The sequence below is a fragment of the Anopheles moucheti genome, chromosome 2, assembly GCF_943734755.1.
Source record: "Anopheles moucheti chromosome 2, idAnoMoucSN_F20_07, whole genome shotgun sequence".
Classification (NCBI taxonomy): Eukaryota; Metazoa; Arthropoda; class Insecta; order Diptera; family Culicidae; genus Anopheles; species Anopheles moucheti.
The window spans coordinates 79,684,139-79,700,716 of NC_069140.1; the positions used below are offsets into that span (position 1 = coordinate 79,684,139).

General features: G+C 40.0%; 1 protein-coding gene across 1 annotated transcript in view; it reads left to right on the plus strand.

Annotated features, from left to right (window-relative positions):
- Nucleotides 1–16,578, plus strand: part of LOC128301594 (protein sax-3-like) — a 125,626-nt gene that overhangs the window by 27,154 nt on the left and 81,894 nt on the right. Inside the window, exon 2 of the mRNA XM_053038166.1 lies at nucleotides 1,040–2,080. Within this exon, the coding sequence (XP_052894126.1) occupies nucleotides 2,020–2,080 (61 nt within the window). The 5' untranslated portion in view covers nucleotides 1,040–2,019. The remainder of the gene's footprint in view (nucleotides 1–1,039; nucleotides 2,081–16,578) is intronic.

Below are 16,578 nucleotides of genomic sequence, written 5' to 3' on the forward strand. Positions count from 1 at the left end.
GTCTTGGAGTAGATCATCTATATTCGGTTATAGTTGAAGGGGCCTCACGATGTTTAAATTCCATCCACCAGAGTGTGGATTAAACGACGAAGAACTAAATGTCTCCACGTGTATTGCTACACATTTGGTAACGCATGTGGTGTTGAGTTGAAATATTGGAGGATATTGAACTATCTAAATACCTGGAGCATAGAGAGAGGAAAAAAACGTGTGTTCTAGAGGTTGTAATATATGAACAAATCGTGATACATAAATTTTGTGAAATTATTCCGTATGCACAACGAAATTGGCACCCCCAAACACACCCTCTACGCGAAAAGAAGGTGGCAACAATCATAAGCCCCCGAGGGAATGCTCTAGCTTTGGTTTTGGTAGCAGCGATAGGGAGGAGGCAGTACGGTCAAGTCGCGCAACCTTTGCTGATATGGGTAGCTTCCAACTCTGCTCCGAAACGCCGCAGGGTGAAAATCTGTCGATTGGTGGCGACGGTACCGGGGTTTGCTATTTTACGCTGCCGACGATCTCTCCCGCACAATCTAAACTTTAGCATTTAAGCACAGCCGGATTGGCAATTGTAAAATCACCCTCTCGCTGTGCTGGAGTGTGTTGTTTCCTTATTGGTAAAATGCAGCCTTACGCCTGGAAGCTCTGATTGGCCTTTGCGTGTTTGATCTTTAACGCGGGTGCGCAAGCTCACGACTTTATTTGCAATCATTTGGATAGAATTCGTTTGAATTTCAACTCCACCACTATCATCTTGCACAGGGTTAGCAAATTATTGGTTTGCGCGAGATGCGAGGTTTGCGTAAAATAAACAAATAAAAATTCAACCTCAACATTCCAGGTGGTAACTCCTCCAGTTTGGACGAACATTTCATATGTTAATCGATAGCAGCGGAATAATGCTACTGTAGCATTAAATAATGAATTTCAAGCTACTCTTTCCAACAAAATGAATATAAGAATTGAAAACGTGTGATTTACATATCTAAGCACCATAATAAACTGATCTCGTTTTTTTATTCTCCATCTCTTCCAGAGTTCCTGTCATATCTTCCACGGCGCGGTGTCGGCAAGCAAAAGGATTTTCTCAGAAAAGAGAATAGAGGGAACACAGAACTTGTGTAAATAGAAGGAAATAATTGGTAAACAAATTCGTTACCCTATCACGCATCGTGTCGCGTCTCCGTTCACATACATCTTAGGACAAAAAAGAGAAACCCAAACCAACAAAGCGCCCTCCAGGTCCAATTAGGGAGCGGGAGATATACCCCAACGGGTTTTCGGCTGGGCTGCGGAATGCTCGAGAGGTGTCGAATTCAGCAGACACACAACAATGTTTTGCGGGTCGCCTTTTGATGTGCGCGTTGATGCTGGAAGATGATGAACGCAAGGATACACGCGGCGTTGTATTTTCAACGCACACCAACCGGCCTAGGACCTCTCGTTTGTCTGTTCGTTTGAAAATAAAAAAAGCATAAAACATATGATAATGATGAGTGAGGATCGCTAACGACACGACACGACGACACCGCATAGCAAAACAATCCCATCGAAAAGCGAGGTGGAAAAAAGAGTGGAAAATATTTAACACTAAATATTTAACGGCAGGTGAAACACGCTCGTGTGTGTGTGTGAGCGTGACGTGTTTTATGTTGTGCAAAGGTGCTAAGTATGGTAATATTGTGGCGAGCGAGAGAAAGAAGAAAAAAAAGGGAAGTGTGAAAATATTCTAAACCGTAAACCGACGGAAATGGCAGGGCGTTTTTCTGTTGTTGTTATGGGTGTGTTGTGAAGAAAATTGCCTATAATCGATAATGATACAATATTGCAACGAAAAGTGAGATCGCGTGTGAGTGATCGTGTGTGTGTGTGTTTCGTTGAGAGTAGTGTTTATGCTGTTGTTCTGTGTGTTGTAGCAGCAAAGTTGGTGTGCGCAAATGTGCTTGATATAGGGAATAGTTAAAGTTGACGCTAGTGTTTGCCGCTGAGTGGAATTAAAGATTCCACTGATCAAACATGGATTACCTGGTGCTAGTAACGACGCTTATAGCACTGTTCATAAGCCCAACGATACAAGGTAAGCAACACTTTATGTATTTCTTATTTAATCATTTGAAAATTATAAAAGAATGCAATGCAAATGCACTTTGGCTGAAAAATTTGGACCAATTATTTACTTTAAATATTTTTTTTAATGACATTCAATGTCTTATTTGAAACAGTCTCACGCAGTTCCAAGTAATGGAGATTCCCTCAACGCTCAAAGCCATCATTAATGTTTGATATCTCAGAACACGAAATTTCGGTGTTCTCATTTGATATCATTAAATATTCCGATATAACGCAATGTCACCAAAAGATTTCGCTTTAGTGAAATACATTATCACAATTCATATTATGACCGATTTAAGACTTCCTATAAAGTTGCTATAAAACTTTTTTTCTTCTGCTTTTTAATGAGTCATAAAGGTGGTGGTAGTTGAAGATACTTTTGGTTTCCAATATTTAGTTGTTCAAAAATTATTTTCAATTTCAAAAAGTTTCCATTAATGCATATATCCTAGTGTTGTGCTTAATGAATCTTTTGCGAAGAGTCATTCATATGAATCTTTAACGAGGAGTCATTCAAATGATGAATCGATTCTCATAAGATTCATGAATCCTCGAGATTCTGGAGATTCATGAATCTTTTGGCGTGTTTTTATGATTTTCGCATCTAAAATAAGATGTTTTATACAAATTAAGATATTGTTAGCACTGCTAGCAAGTATCCGAAATCTGTAGCTTTGTGCAATAGATTACAATTTGTGTTTTCGATAATATAAGAGTAGGAGATTGTTATTTTGAGGATTCATGAATCTCTGAGGATTTATGAATCTCTAATGATTTATGAATTTCTGATGATTTATGAATCTCATAATGATTTATGAATGTATGAGGATATATGAATTGCTGCGGATTTATGAATTTCTGATGATTTATGAATCTCTGATGATTCATATGATTCATATATAATCTCTGATGAATGTATGAGAATTTTTTCTCGAAGGAGTCTCGAAGATTCATGAATCTCTGAGGGTCCATAATATTCGAGGATTCATGAATCTTTGGAATAGAGATTCAGTTTTATTCATCCAGTTCCAAGATTCATTCAGATTAATGAATCTAAACCTGAATTACCTAACACTAAGATATCCATCTTCAGCCATAAATATCTGATTTTAATACAAATCTTTTCTATACGTTGATAGTCTACCAATACCTGAAGCCAAACTCCTTCTGCTGTGAAGGAAACTTTTCCACGAATCTCTTCCCAATCTTAAGATGGAAGTGAAAGTCTAGTTTACCCTTCGTAACGCGCTAATTAATTTAACAATGTCATTTCGTTGACATCAATCAGATTAACTTTTTTTTCTGGTTTTCTCATCCCTAAAACACCTTCCCTTTTTGGAGTTCGCTTAAGTGCAGGGCGACTGAGAGAGAGAGAGAGAGATGTCGGCAACAAGAGGCACGTTGTTTTTCGCGCGAACCTCGGTTGGAAAATGGATGAAATATTTAATTTAATTTGAGCACCTCTTGCTAAATTCCAAACCCCCCCCTGTTTAAGCCGTTCCGAGCTCTCGCCCCACCACCAACCTCCAACACTGTGAGGTGGAAAGTTTGAAGGAGGAAAACATAAGGATCCGTGGAAAGTATTTGTAATGCACTTGATGATGGGGCCGTAGTGAAGATGTTACAACCGAGAGGCTTCAGACGACGCGAGAGTGGTGAAATAAAAAAGTTTTATTCACCAGAAGTGTATAGCGCACCAAACATTGCCGATGCCCCAAGTCTTCGAATTTGTTTTGTTTTATTCGATGTCGGTACACGGGGAACACAGCACGAGAAGCAACAACACTTCCGACAGCGTATGAACGCGTTGATCTGATCGTACCGGCCTCGGTGTACTACCGTACTCGACGTGGCTACGGGTGGACAGAGTAATTGAGATCAAAGTTGCCGCCGGCAAAGCAGAGAAGCTGTGGTGTTCTTTCCGAACCGGCACGAAGAAAACCTTCCCCAGAAAAGGACTTTACTCTACGCTACTGATGTTTCGTCCATCGTTAGGCAGACTCCACCGGGTGTCCCAGGGAAAGAACATTTCCGGTGTTCCCCGAAGAAAGTGCAAAACATTTTGCTCTTATCTCCGTCGACCCATCGAGCGGGACGGAAATGTCTTGCCGGAAAACGGTGCAGCCTTTCGGCCCCGCTGATGATGTATATAAGGCGTTACCACACCATACCCGGCCCGGCTCGGTGTGGAGATCTTTCCTTAATGAATTTACTTGTGCAAAATTTTCGGGAACGCTGGGCTTAAATTAAAAGATACTTATCTGCATAAAATTATCTCCGATATTCAGTGGCAGCACCAACCAAAGACTCTTCTCGGCCCGGCTTGTTGTTGTTTGTGTGCCGCCTGGTGTCCAATCACCAAGAGCGAGAAGAAAGGGGGGATGTGCGATGTTTCAAGACACCTTCGGCATTATTCGGTGCCTCTGCAATCTTCCTGGCCAACGCAGCAGCAGCCGACGAAAAGACGTCGTAATAATATTCCTTTTTGGCGGACCTTGGCCGGGTGGGGCAAGGTTGGATGGAAAGTTTTAGCGCCTTTGGGGTGAATGCGATAAGAACAATTTCCTGCAATCCGGCCGGGGGGACTAGAAGCAAGAGGCTGGGTGGGTGAAATGTTCCATCAACGACCCAGGGAGCATAACGCGAGGAGGAGACCGCCGAGGAGTTTTTGTGGGATGAAGAGACAAAAAGAATTTAATGAAAATTACCCGAATTAAACGACAGTTTCCGTGAGTTTTGGGCAAGACTCTGGTGACGACGGGTGGTGGTGGGACGCGTGAGCAGGGCATGAAAATGACTGCGGCTAGTTTGTTAACCGTTTGCTGGTTGATTACACGATTAAAGTTCTTTTTGCAATGCGAGTGCGAGTGGAGTTTTTGACTGAATTTGACATCCACAATGTTAATCAGTTCGTGCTGGGAGTTTGTCTGTGTGTGCAGCTGTAAGGGGGGTTGGGTGGAAGACGCATAATGATTTGGGAGAAATTTGACCAACTCGGTTGAAGGATGCTTTATTTTAAAGTACGGTATGGGCTAACCATTTTCAAGTCTATTTGGTCTTTTTTTTCGTTGGTACTTTTTCCATGTTGATTTCACAAGGAATGGAACAAAGTAATGTTTTTTTTCTGTTGTTGTATGACAGACACATACGCAAAACGTCGTTAATGTTGTATACAATCAGGCTTGATTTGTTGTAATGTTGTTTCAACTGAAGTTAATGCTAATGTTCCATTCAGTTAATTAAGCTTAAATTGGCTTAATGTTAAACTCGTTCGGTGCTCAGTGTGAATCAGTCAGGTTTCCTGCGGGCTCGAAATGTCGACTCTCGGAAATTATCAACAATCGACAGTTTTGCATGCGTTTCTTGGGAAAAAGAGCGTTAAAGTATTTTTAATAGTATAAATCATTACTTTAATATAAATAGAAAGCTTCTATGAAATTATGGACAATTATTGATTATCGCAAAAATAAATCTCTCCGGAGACATCAGGCGCAATAGATGTAAAACACAACTACAATTGAGTAAAACACAACTAGGGTTTTTAAATTTGGGATTCGAAAAATTTAGCGAAATTAATTAATAAAAACACGAAGAAATATGTGGAAATTTAATGAAATAAACGAAAAAAATAATTTAATATTTCATAAAATATTCACATGCATTCCAAAACTACCGTCCGGATGCGGAGAGATTCATTTAATGTCGTACGACATAAAACGTAAAACATAGATATTTTTATTTATGTATATTATGAATCTATAAAACTTGTTTATAAATGTTTAAAATTAATGTTTTATTTTACTTTCTTAAATAATAATACCGAGCTAGTTCTATTGTATCCGCAACAAAATGAAACAACACTTCTTCGTGTTGTATCGTAAGCGTATAAAAGCGTCACCCATATTTGGGGTGACACGAGTGGTTGGAAACATTTCTGAATAAGATTTTGGATCTATAAGCTGTTATGTATAATGAAATCAATTAGTAAATCTCCTGCTTTGGAATGATTTGCTCTAAATTAAGTAAAATCTTTGTTATAAAAGTCATCAGAAACAGATGTGTCCGCTTTTTCCAAAGCTCAAATAAATTTCGATGAACAACAGTGTTGCTTATTGTTCGTAAAGTTCACTTCGTTTCTTAAATGACATTCCGTTTATAGTCTAACAATTTAACTTATTAATTGATTGTCAATAAATAAGTGCAAAAACCTTTCCCCAAATTTTAAGACTTCAGTTTTAATGCTTTTCCTACAAAATCAAGTCCAGTAATCGATGACCGACCAGGGCAGTAAGTAAAACTTTTCCGGAAAAACTTTCTTTCCTTCCCCGGTCGAAATTCATGGTCCTCTTTGTGACGTTTACTGCGATATCGGCAGGGGAACTTTTTTATCAGCATTTCCAAATTAATGGTCAAGCCAAAAGGGGAAACCGAATCATGGTTAGAATGTGAAACTGCCCTTTTAAACATGAAACCAGAAGGAACGAGCTAAACAAACATCCTCTAAATTCTTGCTTTTGGTACACAGGCAAGCCGATGCACAGCAGCCTTTTGCCTTGAGCTGTAGCTTGTTGTTCCTTTTAGTGGTTAGATGGAATATTTTCATTTCCCATTTACAGAGCAAAAGGAGAGAAATACGTTGCTTGTGTATGCGAAGCGAAGGAAGATGATGATGGTGCTTTGCTTGCGAGGCGCTTTGGAGGAACGTTAGCTATTATCAAGTGTTTCGCTTTCGTTTATTAGATTGGAGCCAAAGTTTAGAAAGTGCGAAGAAAAAAGAATCCTTACGAGAGAGGAGAACGTTTAGACCGGAAAGTTCACCAGGCTTCCCTTCACTCTTCTGCACGAAAAACCTTCTTCTCGAAGGAGTTTTTTTTGTGGCGGAAGTGCTGAGAAGCGAAAAAAATAAAATCAATAACAAACTTTACTGCCTTTGCTCTCTATTACCTTTACGCACCAGAAGAAAGAGGCGAAACTTTTATTTGTGATTTTATTTTGCCCAGAACTCCCTTTTGGTGGCTAACACGGAACGTTGCGCGGTTGCCGGTTTCCGAATGGTGGTTTATGGTTCGATTTCGGGTTTTGATTGTAAATTTTCGTTCGTTTTCATTAATACTCGTAAAAGTGAAATCAATTTACGCGCGTTCGCGGATGGATGGTAGGTTTTTCGTGCTGTTGTTTGGGAGGTTTGAAATGTTTTCTTTCGATCGAATCCTTACATCGGGATACGCTTTATGGTGATAAGAGTTTAGGAACTTTTTGTAGTTTTGCTAGAAAAACTCTGGAATTGTTTTGTTTATTTTTGCAATTTTGCTGGCGAACCGAAAATCATTTCGGGAATTAATCAGCTTCAGGATATTTAGTGAGATGTTTTTTTTTTATTTTCCTCTCGTTACTTCTTCGCTTTGAAGCTCCTTTCGGGCATTAATGTCGATTTTGCTCACACAATAAATGACCATCTTTCCGTACCATTGTTCATGTTGTTTGGATGAAAAATTTAAAATAAACAATAGGCACCCGAAACGAGACGTGAAAACGTTGGTTAATTCGACAGGATGACCTATTCTTTCCCGAAGCAAGATTTATATTTATCCTTTAGCCGTCTTCCATTCATGCCGCCGTTCGTGTCTCGCTGTCCGTTTTTTTTGCAACAATTCAAAAGGTGGCTCCGAAGTTCCTTCGGGCTCCTTCCGATAGCGGTCCGAATTATGTTGCCCCCCGAAGGATGGCCACCGGTTTGTGGTAGCAGGTGGAATTGATTAACTTTAATTTTCCGTCCATTGTATTGTTTGTGATGGCCCGTTTGTGAGCCAACTCGGTTCCCCAAGCCCTATTGGATTTTTGCCCCGTTTCTTATTGCCCTTTGTCAATAATTTATTCCAAAACAGTCATTTTACAAAAAAAAAAAGAAATAAACATGGCTGAAAACACGGAAACCATCGGTGGAGTGTGAGAGCGAGCAACAAGAACCGGGCAGTGTCCTGGTCTGGGCAACGGCCGGAGGAAGGAGAAACAGTCGATAATTCTTTGGCTGGTGGGGCTCGTAATTTATGACTTTGCTGGCGCCCTTCGAAGCATTCTTCCTTTCCCGGGAGAACCTTTTAAAAACTCCCTTCCCCGTGTGCTTATTGGCGAACCGCGTGGCATCCGCTGGACAACAACCAATTACTCTCTCTCTCCCTTTTTTTTTTTTCTTCGTGTCTTTACCACCATTTACCACCGTCGCATTGCCACCGGCGCCAATTCGATTGTGTGTGCCTACCTTTGGTGTTTTTCGGGATGTAGTTTGGAGCAATGTTTGATAACATCCATCCCGGTAGCAGCTAGGTCTGCAGAGTCCTCGTTGTCCTTTCGTGTACTGGAAGGGAATTTCTGGTGTTGGAAGGGATTTTCGGCAGCAGCAGCAGTGCGGTAAAAATGAAAGTGTATTTTCCTGTCAACAACATCCCCCCCGACGGTCGGTAAAAAGTCGGAAGTCTCATCGCGACGGTAGCCGGAGAAGTCGCGCGGATTGCATTGTTTGAACATGACAGCATCTTCTTTGTTGCGGGAAGCATAAAACAGTTATTCTTATTAGATCGGGAATTTTATATTTTTAGGCGAATAATGGAAGGGAAATAAAATGTTTATCTTGTTACAATATTGACATTTCGTTGTGTATCACAACTCGTCGGCAGCCATGTTAACAATGGCGTTTTTGGCTGGGAAATAATGTAATATTCAATGTCCTCGATTCGTTGCTTCCGCAATAAATGAGGTTTTGCCTTATTCTGTTACCACCATCGTTCCTAATCCATCCCTTCTAATGCAATGGAGAACTGGCAAGGAAGCTCGGCCCTATTGCTTCCTCCCCATCCTGCATACAGAAACAAAGACCGAAAGGTATTTTTATTGATTCAACCTGCAGCCGAACCGTTTTCGGCCAAATGTTACTGCCGATGCCCTGTGGCGTGACTGTTGTCCTTGGAACCCTTCGGTCCATTTTAGCCACAACTCGTGAAATGAACGGAAGGAGGAGACGTGCGTTTTGAATCCCTCACGTCCCACCAGGACCGGCATTGTGTGTGATCCGACACTCCCGCACACACAAAATACTGCCCAATACGCCCCCCGCACCCTCTCCCGTGCGTCATACAGTGGTGGTAGTACACATGCGCGCCCCAGCCCTTCAGGACATGGGAGCATGTGTATGTGGGGTATCATCGAAGAGTTTTTGTGTCCCCCACCCCTGCTTTTCGGGGGTCGTTTCGACCTTATCTTGAACTTGATCTTGGTGGATACCCACCAAGTCTCCGTGGTCCGCGACCGGTCCCGATACCGGCCGGAATTCCATTGTGGAACGCGGACGTGAACGAGGCAACCAACGTTCGTTACGCCGGGGCACACACAATGGGTGTTTTCTCGCCTACATTTAAGGATGACCGGGGTAGAATTCGGGTGTGCTGGCTAATGGGCAAGGGGACGTTGGAAAAAAGATGCAGTGTTGGAGGAGAGATTGTCAGGGGTGTAACAAAGAGTAATGTACAGTGCGTAAAATAGCTTTGAGTGCAGATATTCCTTTTTAGAGGTACTGGGATAATATTAAAATTTATTTACTTGAACAACATTTTGTTTCGATTAAATTAACCGTAGCTTTTAAAGGTACACTTTCACATTGTCAACTTTTAATTTTGAAAAGATCTTTCACAACAAAATTGTAACAAAGATATGCAGATTTGATATGAAATTTGATCGAAGTTTTCCTAGTCGAGCGGTTGAAATTCGAGTAACAACATTTAAGTATTTATTTACTATAAGAAATTTTGCAAAGGAAGTGGTTGATTAACTATTTTTAAAACAAATTTGGCACCATCAAGAATTATTAGATTTTTTTTTATCATTTCTATGTACGCGTTTGTTAACGTTTTAGTTTTATTAAAAAAACAAAATTAGATCAATTTTGCAGTCCCCGAGATACGCTATTTTAGTGGACCGCTATAACCAGGCGTATCTCGAATTTCCGCGTAAGTCGAATCCTGGTGCAATTTCGTTTATACTCCAAAGTCACAGAGTCGGCTTCCTTCTCTGGACTTAATTTATTCAGCAAATCAGACGATTTTTAGAAATAATATCTAAAATATAGTTAAAATAAGTGTTTTTATGAGTGATTTTCGACCAATTGTTCACATTTTTACTTAGATTTTGTGCTATAAACCTGCTCAGCTGTCAAATTTCTTATAACCGCGTAACTCCAAATCCGCGTATAAGAGCAACCGTGTATCTCCAGTACTGCCTGTATCTGGAAGATACCCAGTGAGATAAATGTCGTTAAACTATCCTTGAATTACCTCCAAGTTAAAGGGTAAGATAAGGTTAAATTAAGGGAAGTTCAGCAGTCCTTAATTAAGCCTTTCGAGCAGTTTTGACATGTTTACATTGGGTCTTTGCGGTATGCTGTTTTCCCCTTTATTTACCCGTTAATAATACGGTAAATTAACGGGAAAATCTTTCACTGAGTAAAGAAGGATCTTCACCAAGGGAGGAGTAATTGTTGTGAAGTGTTTTAAAAGCTCTAAAAAAGCAAACTGCTCGAATGGGGGTCAATCAAGATCGCGCAGTTCGACTAGATACTTTCGAGTAACCAGGCGTTAATTAATCCTTTTGTTTATTAACTGCAATCCAGTGCAATGCAAACTTTAGTAGCATGGCTGGGTTTCTTTGGTATAAACTAGTGAAAGTTAAATTAATTATTATCAATGTACTTAAAACTGCTCGAAAAGTGGTTTATATACCTGTTTGAAGGTTTTATTGTTCAATTCTTCTAATATAAGCTCACAAAGTTGGTAACTATTTCCTGTTCTCAATCTGCTTTCCTCTCGTGAAAAATTAGGCAACAGTTCGTTAGTATTTTAAATGATTCTGTCTTATTTTTTTTCCCACCACTGTACCCATGCAACTGTACTTCCTTTTTGCGGATAGCTACACCATTTCCATCAGACGGTCGAAAGAAGCAAAATGGAAGCGAAACTCATTTTCCCAATTTTCTTACGAATTTTTCTTACACACCCTCTGCGAGGGCTGCCGCGAGAACCGCGAGCTGACTGTGAATTGAAGCACCCGTCCCCCGTAACGCTTCCGCTACATGATAAAAGCGAGCATGTGAAAATCCTTAGCACAATTTCCTTTAAACATGCAACCATGTAGTGAGTTTTCCGTTCCGTGGGGGGAAAGGCACGGAAAACGCACTATCTGCAGTCCAAAAAACTCAACCCGTCGCACTGCACCTGGTTTTCTCTCTCTCCACCCTTCGGTGGAATTTTCAATTCTGGTGGTGGCGGTGGCGCCTCTTTTTAACGTCGTGTTGTGTGCCCGGTTTTCACCAAATTGTATCTTTCCTTCGCGCGCGTCACTAATACTCTACGATCACGTGACAAGAATTCGTGAAATGTCTGGCACACGGATGGAGGCCTTGAGTTTTGTCGTCCTTTACTGTGTTTCCCTGCGATTTTCGGTTTTCCTTCTGTTGTTGTTGGTTGTTGATTCGCTCCTTGCCTGCACCCCAGCTCTGTTTGGATGGATCCTTTTTTTCGGGGGGTGGTATTTTGTTGTGGTTGTTGTGTTGAGTCCGCTCCAGCAGAGTCCCTTTTGGATTTTTCGAGACACGCGCACTTGTGACTGTCAAGGAAGAGGAAGCAGTAAGTGTGTATCTTGACACCGTGCCGTGGGTAGTACGGTGGCGGAGTTCGTTGGCATGTGTAGTGTATTTGTTTGTCTTCGCGACGGTCACCCCATCCTACTACTACTGGCCAGAGTTTACTCCTGGCGCGCACGGTTGGGCGAAGGGAGGCCAGGGTTTTTTTTACGAGCACAACCAGGAAACAAAACACCTCCCAGCCCAAGTGTTGATGGGTGTTTTCTTTGTTTCCGAAAAGGACGTACTTTTGCGTTGTGGGTTTTGAGCACCTATATGAAGCTTTTAGTGTTAGTGCATCGTGTGCCTTCTGACTCTTTGCCTATTGTCTCTGTCTCTCCTACTTCCCTCTCTGTAGAAGTGATGACAGGATACGATATGTTACGTTTATGCAGCGTAATTGAGGAAGGTATACGGAGTAAGGACGTGCATTTTGCTTAACTTTTCGTTTAAGGCAGACCTGTCAAACATAACAAGAACAACAATTTTTATATCGATATTTATACATTTTAATAAATATTAATAAAAACAAAATGCGTTCAAGAATTACCACAAAATCATCTCAACAGTGTATTAAAAGTTGCTTGCACCCACACAATAAAACCTAATATTCAAAAGATAGTCAAAGATAAGAGGAAGCAGGTGTCAGGAAAATCAGGAAATTTATAATGTTAAACATTTACATGCAGAATGATTTATTCTTTACTTTTACTGATACTACAATACGACTGAATTTAATTTCCTTACTAACTTCTTCCTATGATTACTTATAGTGGAATAAATATATCTAAAAAACATAGTAACTTAGAACCTAGAAATGTATCTTATGTGTAAATTTTTGGAATTTGAATGTCTTTGCAAGAGTGTTGTGTACATAAATATTAAGTATGTTCAAATATAATGGAATACCCGGGCAGTACAGTTGTACTAATAGTGCACCGATTAGGACAATTGCAATTGTACGATTAGGGGTACGAAGAAGAAGATCTATTATTTCTCAAGTTTATTAAATATTAATGAAAATAATTTTTTATCGGTTTTTTTGTTTACAATTTTTATTTCACTACAATGTTTTTATATCACAATACATCACACGATCGGAACATCCTATCACGACGAACGCAGGATGATGATGATGCTCACCGGAATGATCATGTACTTCCAGTATTGCATTGTCCTCGTCCTCGATGTTTGTCCGTGTGCCGAAATCGTCTTCCTGCGGTTGCTGCTTGTTCCTGGTTGAGTTCCTTGTGCCCTGTGCCATCTGGAAATATAGTTATGATACATGTTTAATAGAAACTGTGATTTTTTCAACAGTTACAGCTAATGTATGTAATAAGTACTTACTTGCAGATGCATATTCGTTGCACAATCTTTGGTCAGTTGTTCTGCTCTTTTTGATAAACTTTTCACAAACTGCAACTAATGCAACTTTACGACCGTAGATTGAAAACCAAACAACGCAAGGTACAAAGAAACTCAAGACAAAGATACGATGACGAGAGCTGGGTGACAGGCACGCTTGCGATCACGCACATATCTACATACGGTATGCATAGGCTGATCGGTTTGACAGCTAGCCTATTCGTACAATTGTGCCGCCAGGGTATGAATTATGCCGCGGGTAACTATAATTTCAAATCGCGAAAAATGTCCAGGCTGGATGCATGTAATGTAAACAGTTAGGCAGGTTTTGCAACACAGAAGTGATATTTTTAGAATTTGGGCTCGTAAGCCAAAATGAGTTTGACATCACTGGATGAAGGCGTTTTTAGTCCATTTTCGTGCCATGTTTTGTTTGCATGCGTCAATGATGAAAGGTAGCGTTAGATAAGAGTTTTTATGTCCTGTACACGGTTTCGCTTCGCAATTTGTGCATTTGAAATATTGCTCAGTTGGACGTAGGGGCTTTTTATGTTGTAATGTTACTAAAACTTTACTGTTATCGCCTGCAGATTTTATTGCAAGTTGAGATTTTGTTCATGGTTGACCTCCTATTCTTCATATCTGTCAGCAATTATTATGTTGCTGAAATTCAAAATTTTATCCCTTTTGTAAGTTCCTTTCGCGTCGACATCTTAATCATTCGTTGCAATGACATTTAAACCCTGACAGAAGGTTCGTTTGCTGTTGTTTGCGAGATGTCAGTACCAATTTGTGTGCCGCAACGTGTTTCGAAAATACGCGCGCCGTAGCTTAATGAAGCGCGCGTCGTCTACTTGTTTTTCCAAAAAGGCATTGACGTTGGTGGCTGGCGTTGGGTGATAATTTAAGCGTCACTTTCTTCGGTGTGTCTTACACACGGCCGCACTCTGGTAAGTTTATTGGAGGCCACCGAACAGCAGGGCAATTCGATCTGATCAAGGTGATTAAGCGAATGGGCCATAATATTTAACTCTCCCCCATCTTTCCCCCAGTATGTGCGGTCATCTGGCGAAGAATGTCAACTTCATCAGTTAAATTACGCGTTTTCGTGGTGTTGTTGCACCCTTCACTCGCCGACTTCCGATGTTCTCGGTCCAGACGTGAGGGGGATGGAGTATACCCTTGAACGCTCGATATCAATTTCATTCGGAATAAATGATATTTCCAGGTGTGCGGCGAAATCGTAACCATAAATATTGTACGATACCTTTCGAGCTTTACGCACAATTTCTCAATCTTTATCTGCGCCATTGACATGACGTTGTCAATGGGTTACAATCATTAAGAAAATAAGCAACGAATATAGTGTATCAGCTTACCGCGTTTCATAAGCAAGCGGGAGTTCCCCATTTAGAAAGTTCAATTTTTTTTTAAATCATTTCTTTTGCAATGTTGAGCATTTTTTTGAAGATCATTTACGATCAACCATTTAAAGTCCGAAGCGCTACGGAAAAGTATTTTTTGTTTGTTTAGCACTTGATCGATACACTTACATTCATATGGGAATTAGCCATCTGGGCACATCTGGGGTGCAATCGAGAACGTGTGACGAAAACGCTTCTAAACGATTACAACGCTCTGCCGCATAGAGTAGTTTGTTGTGTTTGTTGATAAATTGTGCGTCCAATGAAATAAATAAGCCGCGCGCCGTATGTATGGTGTGCCCATTAGTAGAAGTGTGTAGAAGCCCAAAGCGCAGGGAATATCGTAAAACAGTTCATTCCCACAGATTGAGAACGACAGTGTGTGGTGTGCTGGATGCGATCTGGATTACATCAAGCCACCGATTAGGCTGTCATAAAGGGCTCAAACCCTGAGAGGAGGCCATCAAGGGTCACTTTTCCAACACGCTGACATATGCTTTTTCTCCGCCCATGAGTGATGGCGGACCATTGGCTGGCGCAGATCATTTCGACTTTGGCTGGTGCGCGCGCTGTGGCGAGGGCATTGAGCAATGAGAATGTCTGTAACGAGCGGGCAAACATTCTTCCACTGCTCGAATTTCAGCTTAGGGCTTACGAAAGACATAAGTCATATCAATTTATCAAAGTTTATTTCGGAATGAAATGAATTATTTTTTGTGTGGTGAAGAGCACAAGTGCCACGTGTTTTTGATTCTTTTTGGATGACATCTTATATATACTATAGCTATATTACTGCGACAATGTTATTTGATTGTTTTTAAGCATTGTTTTTTTTCAAGATTAATTTTTCTGTTAAGGAGCAAATAAGATTAAATTTATATGCATAACTCTGAGGTTGTTATGCCGATAAGGAAAAGGAAGCTTCTACATTTTTATCTTAATATCGAACACTAAAAAAATTTAAATATTAACTGCTATAATTACTTTAACCAGCTTTTTGTAAACTTTTTTGACGTTTGAAGTTTAGAGTATCCCCCTCACAAATTGTCAATGATATAAATTGAAATCAATCAAATTAAATCTATTGAAATTTAATTAATTATTTAATTTTTTTGAGGAATTGAAGATTAAATTGTTCTCCCAAAACCTTATAAATTTCTAACACCGACAAATGTCATATCAAAGCCTTTTCCAGAGTTGCTTACTAAGGTATGCTCATGCTTCATTTGTGCTAGAATTGAAAGCATATCGTTTGATGAAAATGTGTTTTTAATGAAAATTTATGTTTATTGTTAATTTATGTGATGTATTTTAAGTACAGTCTTTACCCGAGTTACACGAACAATGCGTGCCAGAGAAATTGGCGTAACTCGAACTCCCTTTTATAATTACGTTTTTATTTAGTATGCAGGTATCGATTTCTTCTCTTAACGTTATGAAGCACATAATTAATTTTTTTTTTACATTTATTTCGACAATTATAGCAAATTTCGACCAAGTTTTTTAAACAGATTAAAATGTAACGAATTTGTGGGAAAATTTTGAAATTTGACAAATAAAATATTCAATTCCACATATAAAATTACACGAACAATCCAAATTTTGAGATTCGCGTATCTCGAATTTGCGTAATTGGAGTGTCGCGTAACTCGGGAAATTGCTGTAGTTGTACTTTGCTTGATACTTGAATGGAAATCTTTAAATATTGTGTTTCCTTGAGAACGGGCAGACCGTAGATTAAATTATCCAAGAAATGACTCCGATACTAGAGGTGTATCATTCTTAGAGCGACTTAATACGCGGGCCGCCTAAGGGTTCCTAAGCTCCAAGGGTTAGCTGGAGAACTAGGATGATCTACTGATATAGATAATATAACAAACAGGCGTTATACGGCTACCACTACTACTAGTGGCGGTCCCAACTACCTTAAGGGTGGTTTCTAAGAAGCTCAATCCTCATGGCTTAGGGTTACTTAGGAGCTTAATCCGCCTATGTTAAGCGTCTATT